The 20,485-nt window shown below is 44.5% G+C and overlaps 2 protein-coding genes across 2 annotated transcripts; one reads left to right on the forward strand and one right to left on the reverse strand.

The window, feature by feature from the left end:
- The first annotated feature begins 47 nt into the window (after positions 1–47).
- Positions 48–2,408, forward strand: arl1 (ADP-ribosylation factor-like 1). The gene is made up of 6 exons (XM_058078740.2): positions 48–210; positions 678–815; positions 901–982; positions 1,181–1,292; positions 1,372–1,550; positions 1,626–2,408. Exons 1-6 carry the CDS (start codon positions 207–209, stop codon positions 1,654–1,656), a joined length of 546 nt encoding a protein of 181 aa, XP_057934723.2. The 5' UTR covers positions 48–206; the 3' UTR covers positions 1,657–2,408.
- Positions 2,267–20,102, reverse strand: utp20 (UTP20 small subunit processome component). Its single transcript, XM_058078730.2, has 59 exons — positions 19,884–20,102; positions 19,586–19,666; positions 19,435–19,501; positions 19,222–19,354; positions 18,904–19,092; positions 18,359–18,440; positions 18,143–18,280; positions 17,906–18,061; positions 17,613–17,765; positions 17,401–17,535; positions 17,244–17,321; positions 16,999–17,177; positions 16,774–16,929; positions 16,531–16,619; positions 15,820–15,925; positions 15,574–15,724; positions 15,437–15,499; positions 15,185–15,352; positions 15,043–15,119; positions 14,878–14,957; positions 14,548–14,812; positions 14,302–14,469; positions 13,635–13,725; positions 13,470–13,555; positions 13,118–13,243; positions 12,874–13,040; positions 11,939–12,147; positions 11,685–11,828; positions 11,538–11,617; positions 11,227–11,459; positions 10,937–11,081; positions 10,758–10,845; positions 10,541–10,684; positions 10,418–10,471; positions 10,185–10,337; positions 9,933–10,088; positions 9,624–9,764; positions 9,409–9,546; positions 9,202–9,341; positions 9,047–9,129; positions 8,510–8,975; positions 8,284–8,440; positions 8,124–8,222; positions 7,878–8,045; positions 7,637–7,803; positions 7,422–7,569; positions 7,232–7,348; positions 6,995–7,165; positions 6,755–6,886; positions 5,232–5,342; positions 5,005–5,154; positions 4,751–4,933; positions 4,546–4,677; positions 4,335–4,467; positions 4,074–4,258; positions 3,680–4,006; positions 3,471–3,597; positions 2,804–2,949; positions 2,267–2,727 (listed from the first exon to the last, which is right to left on the reverse strand). The coding sequence occupies exons 1-59, from the start codon at positions 19,932–19,934 to the stop codon at positions 2,572–2,574; spliced, it is 8,418 nt and encodes a 2,805-aa protein (XP_057934713.2). The 5' UTR covers positions 19,935–20,102; the 3' UTR covers positions 2,267–2,571.
- Between the last annotated feature and the right edge of the window lie 383 nt (positions 20,103–20,485).

A 20,485-nucleotide genomic window follows, 5' to 3' on the forward strand; every position in this document is an offset into this window, starting at 1 on the left:
TCGTGATTACATTAAAATTATATGGGATTATTTACCTTTTTAGTTATTTGTATTAATCAGGTACTACTTTAATCAATGTTAATGTGTTGAATGTTGCGAAATAAAATTCACTACTGTTTGTGACGTCATCGAACGACACGTCACCACACGGAAGAAGGATTCGGTCCAACCTCCTCCTGCGATACAAACGCCGTGGTCTGATCAAAATGGGTGAGTACTTTCTAAATCCACAATCTAAGCATATAAATGAACATATAGGCTTAAATTAGTATTAGAAACGCGTAAGTACTTTGTTTTTGCTTGTTATCTGACATATGGCGTAAGCACTGTGGCTCAGCTAGCAAGCAAGCTAACGTCACGTTAGCTATTTGCATAGAGTTTGTTTGTTTTGGTGTGGATAGTCGTGGAAATATTACAACCCATCCAGTCTTGTGACGATTAAATCTGCTCGAGCATTAAGCATAACATTACCAAGCGTGTGACAACATGTGGCTTTTAACTCCATCATGCCTGACTACGGTTGCTAAGCTAACAGCTAACCTGTCGAGGAAGCTAGAATCAAAGCTCTCGTGTGTTTATGAACCCGTATAGTTCTCAAATAATGCTACTTTTGCGTCGGATTCAATTACATAATCTTAGCTGATGAATGCAGCCCAAACGCTTGTGTTTATTTCCAGGTGGTTTCTTCTCCAGTATCTTCTCGGGCTTGTTTGGTACCAGGGAGATGAGAATTTTGATCCTGGGTTTGGACGGCGCAGGGAAAACAACCATTTTGTATCGGCTGCAGGTTGGAGAGGTTGTCACCACAATTCCCAGTAAGTGATTGATTAGATGTAGCCGTCACCTACCACATTGTGAGCTTTGTGGCACTTAACAGATTTTTTCTGGTTGTCTTTGCAGCAATCGGCTTCAACGTCGAAACTGTTACATGTAAGAATCTGAAGTTCCAGGTTTGGGATCTGGGAGGACAGACAAGTATCAGGTACAGATGAAAACCATATTCGGTAAGCGGTGGCGGTTCTAGCTATAGGTCCCCAAGGGAATGCCCAGGTTGGCATTTTCTCCAGAGGAAAAAACAAACCACCAAGCTCCTCACCCTAACTTGATATAGTGGTGCTGCGTTATTCAGGCCAGAGCCACCATTGTAGGTCAAGGCAACGTCTCTTTTGTCTCCTCACAGACCCTACTGGCGGTGTTACTACTCCAACACAGACGCGGTCATCTACGTAGTTGACAGCAGTGACCGCGACCGAATGGGCATCTCAAAGTCTGAGCTTGTGGCCATGTTGGAGGTGAGTGGCAATTATCCATGGAGTATCTCATGGGGGGGGGGCAGTATTCTCATAGTCAACACTTGTTTTTATATCCCAGGAGGAGGAGCTGAAGAAGGCCATCCTGGTGGTGTTCGCAAACAAACAAGACATGGACCAGGCCATGACGCCCGCCGAGGTGGCCAACGCTTTGGGTCTTTCGGCGCTCAAAGACAGGAAGTGGCAGATCTTCAAGACATCCGCCACCAAGGGCACAGGCCTGGATGAAGCAATGGAGTGGTACGCTTTGTACAATACCATATAAAAATAATTCATATGAGCCTGTGTGTTTACATTGCTTTTGTTCCTTCACAGGCTGGTGGATTCGCTCAAGAGTCGGCAGTAAAATATAAAAAAAAGACCCACCTGTTTTGTAAATACTCCTGAACTTTGACCCTTCTGTATGAAGCCTTGTGACTGACCTCTCCTCAGGTCTACTCTGGCCAAACCTTGGACTGAAAAGGCCTCATTTATCATGTCTGTGTGACAAATTCGGAGAACAATGCTAGACAGATTACAAGTGAATCTCTCTACATTTAGTTAAGATTAAATAAATTCATGAACTTGCCTTTTTTCACTTAATCATTCAGAAGGGTCAAGTTAGTTGCGCCTAAAAAAAACCCCCAAAAAATCCAAAACCCCCTGCAAAGTTTGTTGCGGCCCTGAAATGTGCAAGAAATGCCATGAAGTTCCACTAGGAGGCAGTGTTCTACCGTAAATATAATTGTATTCAACACTATAATGTCAGAGGCCATCAAGTGGTTCCCAAACTTTTTCTGCAGCGCTCCACCCCCCCCCCCCCGGACCGAAAGAGTTAATAAAGAAACGTGCTCATGGTATCTCCTCACCCCCCCAGAAAACCACTGTGTTAATGCAACCTGTGCTGTTTTTTCTACAATGAATTTGCATACTTTCCCCACCCACTTTAGTGTTCTTAGTAGTCCAATCTGTTTTTCCATTGAGTGCAGCTTTGTCACAGTAGTGAATGTACAGAACACTAACTGTATGCTCAAAGGTTTTATGGTTGCATATTTATATCTGCTTGTACAGTGATGATTATTCACAGTAAAGACCTGATGTAACATTTGTGTACAGACACTTTTTAGTTGGGATTCGTGATTTTTTAAAAAGTTATACATTATAATACAAAGAAAACATTTACAAAAGGAAAATCTTCATCAGCTGACATAATTAAGCCACAAGTCTTTCATTTAGCAGTGTTGAGAGACTTGGGGTATAAACATGGCCGCCTAATATGGACTCACTGCACCATGGCCAGGTCTTTGAGAGCGTGACTGCGGTGCTTCTTCGCTTTGTATCCAGGCCGAAGGAACTCAATTTTCCTCTTTCTGGCCTCTATTTTATTTTGGTGCTTCTTCAGTTTCTTCTTTGCGGCGATCTCGGGGTTAGCCACGGCCTGAAAGAGAGAACCGATGTTAGATAGCAACGTTGATGGGAAAAAAATGACATGGTCGCTAAACTAATGTTCATACCTGCAGGGCTCGATGTCGCTTACGTGCAGCCCGTCTTAATGAAAACTGCTTCTGGACTGCTGAGAAGGCGAGAGAGAACTTCTCCAGTCCTACTTGTTTCTTTAAGAGCTCGATGAGTTCCTGAGCCAGGTTCTTCAGTGTGGGGTCTAAGGAGGACAAAGGAGGCTTTAATTCATGGAATACGGTAATAAATCCTGCTGTTTCGTGGTTGAATACATCCTATTGTTGCATATTTTATTACAGATATTTGCCCTAAATTGAGCATTTAAGCATAAAAATTGCAAAATGAAGTAAAAAATTCTAAAGACTTTGACCTTTTCTGTGTTGGTAATATTCGGTAAGACACACAAGCACCAGGTTTGAATAATCTCACATAAAAACACAGGCTGCCAAACCCACAGCAGCCACTTTCTCTGCTCCCCAGGGAACACATTTCCATCAATACATACGTCTACTACTTTGGATACCAAGTACAAAGATGACTATAGTGGTTTTAGTTCTAATAATGTTAAAAACCATATTTAGAAGGTCATAAGCAGGTTTTAATTAAGATAATACCATTCATAATTAAGGAAATTTGCATCACGGAAATTCACTTGTGGGTCTTGAACCAATCAACCCATGAGAACCGATGGACTACTGTATGACTGTATGACGTGATGGTTACCTTGGTCTGCATAGGTGCTGTCCAGTTCTCTGTAAAGAGGCGGGATGATTGTTGTCAAGTAGGGGCCGATCCGCTCCTTCCCCAGGTCCATGGATATCGCTCCCAGGAATTTAAACACGCAGGTTCTCTGTGGATGACATCCATCAGGATACCAAGATGATACCTTCTGCACCCTTCCAGAGGTGCTTCTACGTCTAAGCTTTTTGTACCTTGAGGGGAACTTTTGGAGTATTTGCCGCCTCTCTCTTGGTCATCAGCGACAGCTTCTTCATGAGCCAAAGCAGCGATGGAGGTTTGTTGTCTTTGTCGGCTTCGTCTTCTTCCTCCTCCTCATTTTTATCCTCTTGGTCCTCCACATCTTCATCCTCTTTCTCTTCTTCCATTTCCTCCTCAAGGGTAGCTATATTGGACTCCGGGGAAAGGAGGTAGATGACCTTGCCCACGAAAAGGAGGTTCTTGACTACCTGCTCTCCAGACGCCGTGTCCAAGAATTTGGACTGCAACTGATAACAGAACGATAACGCCAACTCTCTCATCTGCGGGACAACATGAAGAAATATTATTTTTTTGGCATAAAAAGGTTGGCTGAGGCTAATCTCACACCTTCTTGTCCAAATTGGTGGTGATGAAAGCGATGGCCACGAGTGAAAGCGAATCCCCGCCCCCGTCTTCTTTCCACAATGCCACCAGTTCGTCCGCTTGCCGGGCTGCGAAGAGCTGCCCGAAGAGCTGCGAGGCGGTCAGCCATACCCAGCAGTGAGGGTGGCGCAGGTGGGCTTCGATGTGACCTAAAAAGACAGCAGTGGAGTCACACGACGAGTGGACGTGTTAGGTGTCGTTTCTGGACAGGAAGTGGCGCTTTACCCCAAATATGGGTGAGTGTGTCACAAGGCTCGGTGAGCTCCAGCAGACCGCAGTGTTTGATGAGTTTGGTGATGAGAGTGAGGTAACTGAACAGCAGCCTGTCTGCTCCTTTCTCGTCCGTCTCCTCCTCAATCTTGACAACAACAAAAAAATCAATCAATGGTTCCTGTTTGAAAAGACAAACAGGAAATAAAATGAAAGGCAGCCTCACATCTTCATATTTGTCAGGGTTGAGCTCCTTCTCCAGGAGAGGCAGGAGTTCTCCAAGGCGCTTCGCAAAATTCTCCCCCTCCACCTCCACAAACAGACCACACAGCTGAGTACCCAGACGCTGCAGATTCACCTGCAAACAAAAAAAACAACCTCAGTTCCCCGTAAACACACTAGGAAGCTCCAAAATAAAAGCATGTATTTACCTTCTCTGCTTTCAGCCAGGTGCATATGAAGGAGAACAGGTAGTTCTGCGTGTCAGCGTCCACCTTAGACAGGAAGGTCTTGATGGCCAGGGCGGCCATTTTTTTACAGCGTGCAGAGTCGTCATTGACAATAACCAGCGCCAGTGGAGCGAAGAAGAGGTCGGTGTACTGCAGTAGTATTTTCTGGGAAGAGAACACAAAGTGTTAGTTAGCGTTTGTTCTCAAGTGTCAGGATGATGGACAAGAGGAGATACCTGAGGGAATGATTGGAAGACGAAGGCGAGCATCTCCAACGCAGACTCCCTGCCCGTGTCATGCTCATAGGTCAGCTGACTCACAATAAAGTCCATGTGTTCCTGCAACCTCTTCCCCAGAGGATAGTCCAGCAGGTACTTGAGATAGATCTAAATACACAAAGACCTGGTTTTAGAGAGCTGGAGAAGAGCTGGTGGCCATCTTACATTATCATTTTCAAACACACCCGTCTGCAATGGACTCGGATCATGGAGTTGCTTCCGTTGACTGACAGCTTGGCCACTTTCTTCATCAACTCCTGCATCTCGGGAACAATGAGCTTCCTGGACAGAATGGCCTGCGACACAAGTGATTTGTATTTATCAAACTGAAAGGGAATTTTTTAACAAGAAAAAAAACACACTGACATTTAACTCCTATGGAACTGTACTACAAGATGGCAGCTTCATCTACCTCTGCATGTGCTATAAAATGTTCGTCGCATTGCTATTGGCTATGACACTTGCTGTACTGTTTACAATGGGGCTCAGCAGTAACAGAGCGGGCTACTCCAACATTGGTTCTGTAACTACTTAGTTCAGGGGTCTCAAACACGCAGCCGATGGGCCAAATGTGGCCCACAGGATACTAGTTTGAGGCCCCCGCCTTGATATGAAAGTTTAATGTCAGTGCGGCCCGCGCAAGTTTGATATGGATGCTGTATGGTATCATGTACCCAGAAAAAATGATTACGTTTGATTAATGTTCATGTTAAAGGTTAAATAACTGTTAATAGTTATCCTCCCTATCCGTGTGGAAGTGGTAAGTTTTGGGCTATTTAAGTTTAAAGGAAATAACTTGAAGGCTACCGTTTAGGTCGCTAGCTCTCTAGTTTGCGAGTTAGCATGTGTCTCAAGACCCTGCAGTTGCGCAATATGTTGTAATTAAAAAGAGTATAAATGTGACTATAGTCGTGTTTTGTCATGTCTACAGGGCTCTAATAATGCTTTGTTCATTTTAATCTGAAAAAAAGAATGTCTACCCACCAACTATATGTGGTTTCTTAAGTTTTTATTTGCTGTTTTATTATTATTATATTTATTTATTACTGATTGATTGATTTTCTTTATTCCTGATTTGTTTATTTATTTTTCATCTTATTTTGTGTAGAAAAATAAAAAGTAAGATATTTGAGAACAGTGGAATGTTTTATCACAGCTTTTATTGTAGAAAATTGGAACCAAAGCGAAGTTTTTAAATTTTTTTTGTTTTTAATAAATGCATTTTTTTTTTTTTGGAAAACCTGATGCGGCCCAGTCTCACCCAGACCGTAGCTCCAGTGGCCCCCAACTAAATTGCGTTTGTGACCCCTGACTTGGTTAATACCAAAACAACCACGTGTTCAAAGACAGCTATGGTTTCCTTTCCGCTTTCTCATGACCTCCAAGTCATTATTAAAGTCAGTCGTTTACATTAGCACCATATTTTCCACCATATGCTAACACAAGGTTATTCAGCTACACAAAAAATAAACATGAACAGAAAATGTGTCTGGTGTTTATGTAACATAAACAGTTTTTTTCATTTCTAAGTCGCTCTGGAGTATAAGTCGCAGGAACAGCCAACCTCTGAAAAAAAGTGCGACTTAGTCTGGAAAATACGGTATTTTGCAAATTTTGTTTCTTTCTAAAAAACATCCTGTCCTTTTTGTGGTTTGGGCTACAATTACAGCATTTATGTTATTATTATTGTTTTGAGTTGTGAGCGTACCAGCAGGAGGCCAAAGGCGGTGGCCTGCCGTGATTGGTCATAGATGTCCTCCTCGGCGTATCCCAGCAGCACCTGCAGCTGGGTCTGTGATATCTTGCTGCTGTTCACATTTTTCACCAATATGGTGATTGTCTGAAAAATGGAAATGGAAATTTAATTGCCTGATTGAAGACTTGTGTGTATGTTGAATTTTCCCAATGAACCCTGCACTCCTTTTACTAGAATTTGGTAAGCTCCTACCTTGAAGCAGTTCTGGACCAGGAGATAGTTCTCCCCACGGGCGGCTCCAGCCTTGGAGTAATCCTTCAGCAAGACAAAAAGCTGCGTGGTCAGCTGGCTGCTATTTTTGTTCACAGCCGGGAGAGGGAACTTCAGCAGCCATGTAAACGCCACCATGGCCTCCGTGATCACCTGACAGGAGGATGACAAAGAGGAGTAAGGACGATGATGCTCGTCCATAATCTGTGACGGTCCCACCTTGACGTGCATGGAGTCGAGGCACTCGAGCAGCAGCGACACAAAAGGGTCCAACATCTGAAGAGCCGACTTCTCAGATGATGTCACTTTGGCTTTCTTCAGGCTCATATGTAGCAGCTGAACAACATCGGAGATATTTGCTTGAAGGTCACATAAATTAACGATTTATGAAGTGATAGTGGATGCCTACCTTAAGACCTGCATCCACCAGGATATGCATGTTGGTCCGTCTGCTAACCGGAGCTTTATTGCCCCCTCTCTTTGGCGTTGGTGCAAGGAGCAGGCAGCTGGGAGGGGGTAGTCGAGGGTCTGGGGGAGGTTGAGCTGATGTTTTCTCCCTACAAACACATATGAAGTGTAACAAAATGGAGGACACCAAGACTTAAATGGCCTGTCAACGCGTACCGGTCCTTCTTAGTGAGCAGAGGCAGGCTCTGGCTGATCAGGCCATGGCTCAGCAGCAGGACATCCTGGGAGGTCATGCCGGTGTTGAGGAGCAGACCCGGAATGATGCGCCGCAGAACAGCGGCAACCCGGTGACACACCTTCAGGCTGGAGGAGTTCTCCAGGATCTGTAGCGAGGAGTTGTGTATGAACAAACACATTTGCTTCCGTCTGGTGAGAGCGCACAGTTAGCTCCACCCACCTCCTTCAGTGGCAGAATAAGTTCGGTGATGCTCTCCTTGCTGCAGAACTGGGCTAGAAGCTGGTAGGAGTCCATGCTCTTGCTGTGCCGTGCTTCCATCAGCTTGGAGACGATGCCTTTCACCTCCTTTTCCTCGGCGATGACGCCAAACAGCTCGTTGTTGAAGATCTACGTAAGAATCAAACAATAAATATAAAATGGGATGGGTCTTCAATGTGGAAGTGGAATGATGAGGCAGGTTCTTACATCAATGAGCATTTTCATACACGGGTCGAGGTCGCCGCTTTTCAGGGTTGGACTGAGCACCGTAAGCAGGTGGTACACAGTAAATGTCAGAACATGGACCTGGAGGACAGAAGATACTTAATGCACCTTGTGTGTGTTGGGGTGATCCACTTTGTTGTACCTGATAGCCTTTGACGAGGATGCCCTGCATCTCTTTAAGAAGATAGTGCAGGTAGCGGCAGCCTAGCGTCTCCATGATCTTTATCAGAGTCCCACGGGCAACATCACGGATCTCCTGGAATCGGTTCCTCAGAAGCACACACACCTTGATCAAGATCCTGGAGAGCACACATGAAAAGAACTGATCCGACACTAGAGGATGCATTTCAAGCTAACAAGTTGCGTACCCGGGAAGGTTAGCCTCCATGATGTGTGGCGGCAGAGTCTGCATCACTTTGACCATGGCGAAGGCTATCGGTATGCGCACCACTTCCTCCTCTTTCACATCCTTCGACTTCACTGCTTTGTGTTCATCGTCACGCTTGACCTTCGCTGTGAGACATTTATGAAGGCGGGGCAATACGCTGCCATTGACGCTCTCGTAGATGGTGCTGATGAGCACCTCCAGGTCCTCTTTGCTCTGCGGCAGCCCGTAGGAAACCGGCGCATGCTTGGAAGCTGATGAACGCTTTTTTTTTGCAGTTTCTTTAGAGATGACCTGCTCTCCTCCGTCAATGGTTTCCATGCCGACTGCAGAGGAAGCTTTCGGAGGGAGCTCACTGTCGATGTCCATGGCTTCCTCGTTATCGCTTGGCGCCGATTCGTCGGCTGCAGCTTCCTCTTCCTTCTCGACATCCAGTGCATTGCTTGTGGCTTCACCAACACAAGCATTGTGAACATTTAGTGTCTTTTGTACTCCTTAGGCATAAAATGATGAATCTCACCATCTCTGGCTTTGGCAGCCTCCATCTCTTTGCTGAGGGTCTCGTGGTCAAAGTGGAACGCGTCAAGGACGGTGACCAGCAAACTGGAGGTGACGATTAAAAAAAAAAATGAGTACATGAAAGAAACGATAGGAGTTAGTTGGGCCTTCTCCTACCTGACAGCCAGCTTCTGCTCAACCTGCGACGTCTGCAGGATGTGAATGAAATTCTTCAGACAGCTGAGGTACTTGGACCAAGTCAGCCGGCGACACACAGCGCCCACCACCTCCACTGACGCCGACGTCATGTTCTCGTGCTGCCAAACAGGAAACCGTCATATAGGAAGTGCGATGAATACATAATGAGGTGAAACCTCAAGGCACCTTCAGCATCTTCTCATCCAGCAGAGCCGTCATGGCGAACGGCATGATGTAAAACTGGAGTGACCGTGGCGAGATCCCCACCGTGCCCTCGTTTAGCTGCTTGGCCAACTTCCTTAGAGCGCGACCTCGACGATGGATCTGACAGACAAATATATATATATTTTTACTTTTAACCTGACGATGGAGGTGGCGATATGAAAAAGGAGTCACTCTACCTGGATGTGCTTCATGTGCTCAAAGAAGTCCGACTCTGGGTCGTTGTAGTCGGTGAGCTGCACCAGGTCTCGGAACTCCTTCTTTGAGGGGAAGTTCTTCACCAGGCAGGCGAGTACGCTGGTGTATTCATGCTGTATGCTCTGACGCAGAGAAGGGCACATAATTCGACATTTGCGACTAGTTTAGTGTATTTTATTAAAATGAACTGTAATACAAATAAGCATGTCAGCAGGTGAAAGTAGTATTAATACTAGTATTACCATTGTTATATTTATCATTGACTTCCTGATGTATCTGGCTATTATTACCTCCGTCTTGCTACGTAGCCCCTTGTGTACGGCGTCCAAGATGGTGTGCTGGACAACGTCCCTGAAGATCTGCTCTCCGGCGTCAACTTCTGCCAGCTGTCTTATTATTGCTGACAGACACAAGGTGGCGTTGTCTCCCAGAGACATATCACCAATCTGGAAGAATATAAAAACACGTAGTTTTACATTTCATAAAAAGGAAGTGGGGGAAAAAAAACAACAACCAACAATTCAGTGCTCATCTGTCTAGACCTCATAAGTGTGGAAGCAGTTGTGTATGACTGTGCCGATGTAGTCCAGGTCCAGCGTCTTCATTTCTCTCACGTGCTTGATGGCATCCTGGAAAGCTGTCAGGCGCACGTCGAAGTAAACCTCGTCCAAGTGGCGACTGTCGAAGGCGTTGAGCTGTAGAGTCGCAGTTACAATGTTAAATATGAGAGAAATAAATCCTACATTTTTTATGTATAGTAAGTGTCTAGTCTTACTTTTGTGGCCATGTCAGTGATGTATTTAAGCGAAGGGTCCAGGTCTGACAGAGTCTGAAAGTCAGATGGAGGATTATGACTAAAACATCAGCAACAGACGTTCCAGTGTCCCTGTGTGCGTACCTGGAAGACGCTGGTGAGCGCCTGCCTGGGCAGCTTGTTGTGAATGACGGAGAAGAGTTTGCTGAGCTGCTGCAGGAAGGCGGAGGGCTGCACACACTGCTGCAGCAGGTTCTGAACGGTGGCCAGGATGTCGAGTTCTGTCTCCTGAAATCAACAAAGTAAAGTCATTAAGGGCATATTAAACAAAAAGTACCGTATGTAATGCTGAATCCCTTACTTGAGGGTTGTTGCCTTTCTGCAGATGAGGCAGTAAGAGCCTGATGAGGGTTGAACTCTGCTCCTTATCACTAACAAACCGGCTGACCCTGGTAGATATTTACCAGATATTTACCAAAAAACCAATCAGACTTTGATTGCATAAAAAAAACGGTGATGGACAAAGCAATATGAACTCACTTGGAGAGGATGTTGAGTTCCTTCGACACCTGCGGGCGGAACTTTTTCTTCTTGAGCCTGTCGCTGTTGCGGACCACTCCACTGAGGTACTGCAACAGGGTGGAGATGTGAGGCAGAAGCAGTCTGGAGCCTTGAGTGAATGAGTCTGAAAGAGATGTTTGTGCGTGTTAAAAGGTGCCGTAATAGTACAATAATATATTCACAGAGACTGCAAGATTCCTGTTAAATATAAGACAACTGACCATAGAATGAAGCTTCTTTTACAAGACACACTTTTAGGACACACACACCTGCTGCAAGGCCGCCCTCTGCAGGCTGTGGGAACACACAGCCGTTGATGCTAATCTTTGTTACCATGTCCGTTGCGACAAAGTCCTCTGTGGTTGCGAGGGACTCTGCTATGTCCATAACCACGGCAATGGTGGCTGGGGAAACGTTCTTGGCAGAGAGGAGGCCAAAGACGTTCAGGAGGACGTCACATTCAGGGTGGTCTGGGCGCTGCTTGGCCAAAAGAGGGAAGTACCTAAGACACATGGACAAAAGAGGAATTAGTTAGTATATTTAGGCTATACTGAACAATAGGAAGGTGACGGAAAGAGACCTGGCATTTTTGCACCACACATGGATGAGCTTCAGCAGTGGAGTGGGCGAGTAGGTGCTCTCTGTTCTGAGGCGACTCAACTGTAGAAATAAAACTCATGAGTAACCAAGACCATCAACCTTGAAACATGAGCAATTAGACATGCACCTGAGGCCAGACAACGGCCATGAAGATGCCATCCAGCTGATCGGGGACAAATTTGAAGGTGTCAAAGTTGTCAAAAAAATCCTGGATCTTCAGGATGCCGAGTTGCCTCAGGTTTTTCAGAGGACTGATGCAACCGGGCCGCACCTATGGGACAAAACTCAGGAACTCAGCACTCATTTCACGGCTTGGAACTAGCGGGTCACAACAATCAAAACAAAGAAACCAAAAACATAACATCATCGTCCATCTTGTACCTGTTCCCTCCTCTCCAGGATGGTGGACACGGAGGCAGTGACACACAGTAGGATTTGGAGCAATTTGGGCAGGTAGGTTTCGATGAGGTGGCCCAGTTTCTGGATGACGACGTCGATGATGTTCATCAGGCTGTGCTGACGGCCCAGCGGCAGCACAGCACTTATGTCAGTCACGTCCACCGCTCTCTCTACTGCAGACGAACAGGAACCTGAAGAAGAAACAAGCGGACGGGAATTATATTCAATTTATACACAAACTTCACGATGACATTTCTATAGTTATTCAACAAATACGGATTCTTTTTCTTATCATTAGTCACCATATTTCAATAGGACATATTATTGTATCATTGCTATCCTTTATGGAAGCAATGAGCTTCATTTCTTGTCCCCAATTCATTGTTAGAATTTAGCTCCATTTTATGTTAGAGATGATTATATACAATTACCAGCTTAACTATTACTATTATCCTAACTTAAAATTAGCATTCATTCATTTCTACCACTTATTCTCACGAGGGTTACGGGGGTGCTGGAGCCACATATAGACAACCATTCACACTCACATTCATACCTATGGACAATTTAATTGGAATTGCCAATTAACCAAGCATGTTTTTGGAATGTTGGAGGAAACCGGAGTACCCGGCGAAAACCCACACATGCACAGGGAGAACATGCAAACTCCACACAGAGATGGCCGAGGGTGGAATTGGACTGGGGTCTCCTGGCTGGGAGGTCTGCGCGCTAACCACATCATCCGCCGTGCAGCCCTAAAATTAGCATTTTAGGCGAAATTGCCCAAAGTTTGAGGCTCTTTGAGCGGACTGCTGTGAGTGACAGGAAGAAAAGATCTGACCTACTTGATTTACATGTGCGTTTTGCATGTACAAAATCTAAATATACCACAACTTGTCAGTTGCCAGTTTCCCTACCCTGGCCATGATGGCAGACGGGCTCCAGAAGCAGGTTGATAAACATTCCCAGCTCCTCCGTCTGGCAACTGGCCAGGAAGCGCAGGATGATGGAGGAGCGTGTGGCGGCGCTGGCCTTCCCCTGGAAGCGACTCCCGCCTTTGCTGCGCAGACGACCAAAGAGGATCCTGCGGGAAGAAACAAAAAGGATGATGAAAAGGCGGGCTAACACACACCCATACATGTAACACACACACAATAATACCTCATGAGTAACGGAATGAGTCCATCTCTGTGTGAAGCATCAACAACTCCAGTTTCCTCTGAGATGTTAAAATGGACAATTTCTTCTTTGAAGTGCTTGTCGTCGAGCAGCCTCTGCAGATTCTCTCTGAAAACACACAACGACATTATCAAACTATACTAGACGTAGTTTTACAGGATGCTCCAACTGAACAATTTGAAAGACAAACCTCCTGGGACATTTAAAGATTTGGTAAAGTGATAGCTAAATAACCACTGGAACCCCGGGCCAGCATTCCTTGAGCTTCCCATCCAAGATGCTTACAAAGGGCCCATTGATAAGAAAAAAAAAACAAACGAGATTGATAACTTACTTGTATGGGACTATGCTTGGGTCTTTGTACGTGAGAACACACTCTAGAGCCACTCGCTGAATTTGCTGATCCTGATGGCAGAGAAGCTGAGAGCAGAAACAGGCAAGACGACCTTAGTTAGAAACATTCAAACATGATAGACACATGATCATTTTTGGACATTACTTGGTTATAGAGTTCTCGCAGGCTGCTCTCCATGTAGAGTGAGCAAGGGTTGGTGAATTTGGAAAAAACAGTGAGGTGGGCGATCAGCTGTCTGGAAGTGGAAAGGTAACACCATTACAATTGACCAACACTTTTTGGTAACATGACATATCTCCTGTGATGGGATGAAAACAAATAAATAAATCTGATACAGATATCAACTGATAATTATCAATACCGATAATCGGACCGATAAACCGGACACCCCCCAATTACTATTATTACTACTTTTACTTCCACCAATGGGGTTATGTTTTGCCGGTGTATCTGTTTGTTTGTGTTCAAAATAACTTTTTTTGAATGGGTTTAGAAGAAATGTCCAGGAATTGTATGAATTTTTAGGATTCTTTAATATTGTGAGAGAGGACCATTTTGACCATTGTGTGTTTAACTCCAAAAAAATGGTCAGAGCACTTGAAAAAAAAATACAGGACAAATTTCCAATGGTTCTACAAAAATATCTAAGGCTGATCCAGATGATGGAATAATTCAGAACACCATGATCCATAATATGTCCGATTTGTTTTATCGTTAAAAGCTACGGTAGATGCAGATGAAAATGTGATTTTTTTTTTAATATAGATAATATATAGCCATTTATTCATCATAATTGTCTTCCAAGTCTTACTTTGCGGCCGCTCTCCGTGGTGGCGCTTTCCTCTGCTGTTTGCCCTCTTCCTCTTTATTTTCTTCCCCTTCTTCCGCCTGCTGTTCCTCTTCCTCCAAGGCAGGGTCCCTCTTTTTTCTCAGGTCTTGAGTGGGTGCCACCAGCAGGTCGGCAGGGTAAAACTCATTCCTGGAAACACCACCACCTCAGAGTCAAGAGTCATGGTCTTGTGCTTAATAAAAAAAAAGTGTCATCATAAAAGCTTACCGGATGAACCTAAGCAGCAGAGGGCTCAGCTCCCGGCTGCGGGGTTCCACCCTGTCCGGGAACTGGGCCATGGCGCGCCACATCAAGCTCCGGAAGTTGGGGAAGTCCGTCCTGTCATTGGCATTCGAGGCCAACTTGAGCTGCTCCAGGAACAGCACCCCCACATCACCGCTTTCGATGACGTCACAACCCGGCTCACCCTGGATGTCCATGGCTTCATCGTTGCTTTCATCGTCATCATCACTACTCCCCTGTAGTTCTTTTTCTACAACACAGAAAGGAGGGGTGTTGGTTTCCTCATGGAGTCCATGTGGAATCCATAATCCATACCGGCTAATCCTGCCACATTCACCAGATGTTCATGGTACACCATCCAGAAGTCTTTGTTGTCCATGCTTCTCGCGTGGCTCCTGCACAAACCATCATCATCAACCTTCTACGCTACTTTTTAAAGATAAACCCCTAATTTTAAAACATATAGATAGTCATGCTAACCCAAGAAGTTCAATGACAGGATCCCATAGTGGCCTGAAGTTGATGAAGAGCATTGCTAGGAGGTAACGCAGCGGCACCTGGAAGGGGCAAAGAGAAGATCAACACTTGCTGCACATTGGTGGATATAATCCATCATTCCTACCTGCTGGAAGGTTCCGCGTGGTCCCTGCGGCAGGCTGCTCTGCACCAGGTCGTGCCGCAGCTTCCGCAAGTGCAGCAGCTTCTCTCGGTAGTCCTGAACCGAGGCTGGCACCAGCTCCGCTTGCAGGCACGAGGCGAACACCAGCTGCACATTCATATTCTCATCAGGCTGACAGAGAAGGACGAAAAAAAGCAGAGGAATCTGTAAATCTGTCAAAACTCTTGCTAAAAACTGTAAGCGTGAGTGTGGCACCTCTTCCAGAGCAGGAAGCTGTGGCTCGAATTGTGAAAAGAGCCTCAGGGTTAGCAGGCGTATCTGAAAGAGACAACCATATTCATCAAATAGAGGATTTTTAAAAATCACACAGTCATTCTGGTAAGCTACAGCACCTTTGATATGTTGGAGGACAGGTTGCCGTGCAGGATCTGGTAAATATCCAGCAGTGCATCATGGGAAAGGTGCTGCGAAGCACCACTGAGGGAGAGGCGGGTGTAATACAGGTCTCCTAGCAGCAAGGATGACAGCTCTGATGGGAACTTCCTGCACACACAAACAACAATATGGAGTTTATGCTGGTTATTGAAGGACTGAAATGTTGTATAATTAATTGCAATATTGTAATGCAATATTCTAACCGTAGGATGCAGGTGATTTTGTTGACAGGGACCAGAGATAGCAGCTGGTCGGAGCTATCCAAAGTGAGGAGGCAGCTGAGAGCTTGTGTGGCCACAAACAGACCAGCTAGAATCACAGAAACAGTAAACGTTTAGAGCAGGGGAAGGGAACCTAGGGCTGGGGAGCCAGATGTGGCACATTTCTTAACATTTGCTGACATTTTAAAGTAAAACCCGGGTGATTGAGAGGTCAAGAAGTAAAAATTTCCTCCTTTTAATCAAACTGTCAGCTAGCTAATTCTGCAGAGCAAACCCTTATGCTGAAGAAGATGCCAAAAATAAAGAAAAATAGAGTACATTGTCAGATTTTATTTAGTTTTGGATAGCTTAAATGTAATTAAAAATCATTCATTCAGAGAATTATCATAAGATTGTTGGTTTTGCTTATAAAAATTACAAAAATGGTAATTGTTAAAAAAAAAGATACATGGAAATACATTTTCAAATATGTGGCTTTTATGGCTCCTTAGCCAAAAAGGTTCCCGGACCCTGGTTTAGAGAAACAGATGTAAACAGTCTTGTAGAAAGTAGATATCGTAACTGATAGGAATACTGTAATAAACAACCAAAACTAACTAGGCTTTCTATGCTATCTGTCGTCTCCTCCTGTTTGCCCAAACATTACACATTCCAACTGTTAAACTTTAGACAAAAGAACTATAAAACAAATACCTTTTTCCAATTTTTCCTGCTCGATTTCACACAAGAGGTGGTTTAAAAAGGAAGTGACGGCCGGGAAGACATTAGCTGCAACAAGAGGCCTGCAAAACAAAAAAAACATGGAGTAATCAAATCAAAACAGAGAGGGGTATCTAAAAGGATTAACTCATGTGTGATGACAACCACACAACACTTATTGCTAAACAGACAAGCGATGTGAGTCCTCACATCAAGAGCAACACATGTATATGTTACCTGAGGTGCGGCAGCAGCACCAGTGCACTCCACGGTAGCGATAGATCCGTGATAGGCCCGTTCCGCTCCTCGGGAAGCGCAATGAGCGACAGAACCATCTCTGGCACTGCAGGCTGCTCGAGCACGCCTTTGCCCGCCTCCTTGTGAATGAACACGCTGCCACAGTGTGAGAAATACCAAATTAATTGATTATGCTCACTTCTGCAGAGGATTTGTGACACTTACCCGGTGGTCTGTCCTGTGAAGAGAAGCGGGTATGTCTCAAAGGCCATTGAGCCATCTGTAGGGGGCGGGGCTTTGGCCAGGATGAGGCTGACTAGGACCTCCAGGGCACGATGGCGTGACAGGGGGTCGCCGCAGGCAAACAAGCCAGTGGTGAAGTGCAGGAGAGTGGGCAAGAACAGCTGGAGGTGCAGAGAACGGGGAATGTTAGGGGGTGACAACAGAGACAAAGGGTGTTGATGACTCACCTGCTCAAACTCTTTCATAGTGAACATCTCCTTGGTGAACTCCAGGATCAGATCCTCTCCCAATGTGCTTCCAAACACCTCAAGAATCGAGACATCAGGACATAAGATGGAAACACACCACATCATTATGTCTAAAATCTAATGTGATTCAATGTACTTTGTGGATTATCTCCTGGATGAGAGCCCTGGGGAGGATGATGTTCTCCCCAAGGAGCAAGGACGAGACAATTTGGAGAAGCAGCCGTGAACAGGGAGCTTGGAGTGCCGTACTCTGAATCAGATGCAACACGGTCTAAAAGACAGAAGAAAACACTGGCTGACAATGTGGACTTTGAAATATGTTTTTTGGACACCGTGTTCTCCTTGTACCTGGCAGACGTCCTCCGGCTTAGTGATCTTTGCTCCATCTTTGTGAGACACTAAGGTGTGGAGGATAAACAGCAGCCTTTGGAGCTGCTCTCCTGCCGATCCAGCTTCTTCTCCCTTGGCCTCCATGACAGCATGGACCTCTGCCACACTGGCCTGTGGATTAAAAGACATTTTTAGACAATTCTCTTCTGGAATGGTGACGTCATACAACAATAGGGCTAAAAATAACCATCAATGAAACATTAACCTGTCCTAGATTAATCTGAAGATAACATTAAACTTGCTTGTCATACCTGTAGCGACTCCCAAAAAACCAAGAAGTGCTCTTTCTCTACATAACCGGCTGCAGCCTGGGCTGTTTGATCCAAAGCATCTCGCGCCAGGTCCCACGGCAAAGGCACTCCCGTGCTGGTTGTGGGTCCGAGCTTCCGCAAAGCAGTGGGTAGAGCCTTGGAGGGTAAACGTGTGTCAGTATGACAGGATAGAACAGGAGGAGGACAGGATATATCATCAACACGGTAGGATCTCACAGTTGCAGCACAGGAGTGAAACATGTGCCGGACTCCTTTGCACATCTCAAACAACAGCTGGCCGGCTCCCTCGGCCTTGTCGGGGTGCTGCCACAGGTCGGAGAAGACGTGAGTGAGGAGGGCATCGAGATTTGGAACCTACAGGACACAAGGAAACTTAATACTTAATAAAAGATTAGGAATGTTTGGAGGCTAGCTGGATTGCATGTCACCCACCTTTCTCATCAGATATGTGAAGCTCTCTGCTGCAAACTTGCGGATATGCTCCTTCTTGTGCTCCAATAGTGTGCTGTACAAGCTGAAAGGGGGGAACAACGTGGCCACTTAATAATGAATTTACACTTTTTGCTCTTACATAAATGTACAATTTATAAAATAGAGGTATATAAAAAATTTATATTAAAATATAATTAAAAATAGAGGTAATAAAGTATAATTACTTATATTTATCTCCACTTCCAAAAAAGCAATTTAAAATATTTTTTTGGTTGTTATGTCCTTTGAGCCATGATTACCTTTTTAAAAAATTCCTTTTGCTTTTTGAAAATAGCTCAATAATTCATAACAACATTGCCGTTGATTATGACGACTATTGTTTTGGCAGCAATGAGCCTTTATTTATTAAAATGCTCATTATTTTTTAAATCCAGGTCAAAAGTAATATTGTCGCAATAAAAAGAAATCAAATGAACTGAATGTATACCTGACAATTATGAACAGTGAATAGATTCGGCAAACTATATGCAATCAAGTGGTTTCACCTGTATATGTTGACCATGTCTTTCACCATGAGCCGCCACAGGTACTTGTACAGGTAGGAGAGGCAAGTGAAAGCCCACTCCAGCACCTCTGTGTCCTTAGTGTCCAGCATTGATGTAATCAATGTGAAGAAGTCCGGGAAGTGAGGGTAGAAGTCGGTCTGCAGGTCTCTGGCCAGCTGCACCACAAGGCTGGAAATGAAGTATAAAAAGGGAGTGAGATTTGCCTCAGTTATGTAAGTAAAAACAAAACACAAACGCAAATTTAATATGCTGCAATCACATGCAGCATACACACAAATGTAAATAAAGGACACTTACTCGAGCAGAGGTTCATAGGCAAGACTGCACTTGACAGCCAAGTGTGTTTGCAGACTTTCCACTATAAACTTCTGGTGGAAAACCAATAAGTTGAATGACTGGCTCATGTTGGAGACCTCCTTCAAAAACGTAGCTGGAGAACAAACACATTATCCATGATGACTACTGACAAAAACAATCATACCAAGAGCAGAGTTACAGGTTTATACATACTGAAATTTTCCGTCAAGTTGAGGTCTCTCCATTTTTTCAGCCCTTCAAAGAAATAGGTTTCTACTTCCTGTGTGTGTAGAAAAGAAATACACTAATTAGACTGGGGGAAATCCGATTTAACTGTGTGTAATGTGGTTTTGTCGGGACTTGCCTCTGCGTATGATCCGGTTCTGTCGATGCGGTGGATGACATCGATGTTGACATTGGAGAGTCTTTCAGCAAAAGTGAGAAACTGCAAGAAATCCAGTGGTTTGGAATGTTAGCATACACATACCGAAGCTAGTTGTGTTGTGCTAGCTTGCGGCAATGCACGTGACACTTTAAACAGACAACATTAGCCTGAATAGTATTATATAATGTAAAAAGACACTTTAAAATGTGTTTAGCTACACTTTAAGAGAGTGTTATACTTTAGCTTAACAATGCTCAATGTGCTCTCGGACTCTTACCCTGTAAGTGTTCTCAGATTTGTGATAGGAAGACTTGGATTTGATCTTCATCTTTGCCTCGCTGCGTGTATCCAATAAAATTATATTCCAAAGTCACCCACGATTAAAAAATATTCATTCAGCCCTTAAATTAGTTTGTAAAACTCAAAACGTGTGTATTCACATGCCTGCAGCACGGGGCAGCCATGAAGGACAAAGCATCATGGGAAAAAACATCCGCGTGGTCCTGTGCTGCATTTACCGAGCAAGATGATTCCCTCGAATTTACTTCCGTCTTTGTTTGAGCGTAACCTGACTTTGCTTCCGGTTTCGTTTCGGCAGACGCTTTGTAGAATTCGAGTTCTCGTTTGACACATGATAGTCAAAAGTCACTCATTATACTTTAATAACTTATACAAAATGTGTATAATATGAAATAGTTCTATATATTTCTAACAATTTGAAGCAGAATAGGACTGTGAGCAAGAAAAGTGTGTTTTAGCTTGCACTGTTACTAATGAATCTGTTTTAATAAAGGTGCTACAGTAAAAATCTTTGAAGGGGGGGAAGTACAACATTTGAAGGACATGCAGGCCTAATCAAGAAACAAACATTTTCAGCAC

Source organism: Doryrhamphus excisus, linkage group LG2, assembly GCF_037039965.1.
Source record: "Doryrhamphus excisus strain RoL-2023G ecotype Guam linkage group LG2, RoL_Dexc_Guam_v1.1, whole genome shotgun sequence".
In the NCBI taxonomy this organism is placed as follows: domain Eukaryota; kingdom Metazoa; phylum Chordata; class Actinopteri; order Syngnathiformes; family Syngnathidae; genus Doryrhamphus; species Doryrhamphus excisus.

Coding starts and splice junctions, on each gene's coding strand:
- arl1 (XM_058078740.2), top strand. Junction 816..900: donor GGTTGTCACCACAATTCCCA/GTAAGTGATTGA, acceptor TTGTCTTTGCAG/CAATCGGCTTCAACGTCGAA. Junction 983..1,180: donor GGAGGACAGACAAGTATCAG/GTACAGATGAAA, acceptor GTCTCCTCACAG/ACCCTACTGGCGGTGTTACT.
- utp20 (XM_058078730.2), bottom strand. CDS start 19,934: ATGAAGATCAAATCCAAGTCTTCCTATCACAAATCTGAGAACACTTAC. Junction 19,093..19,221: donor GCCTATGAACCTCTGCTCGA/GTAAGTGTCCTT, acceptor CTTCATTTCCAG/CCTTGTGGTGCAGCTGGCCA. Junction 15,353..15,436: donor AGCTTCCTGCTCTGGAAGAG/GTGCCACACTCA, acceptor CTTCTCTGTCAG/CCTGATGAGAATATGAATGT.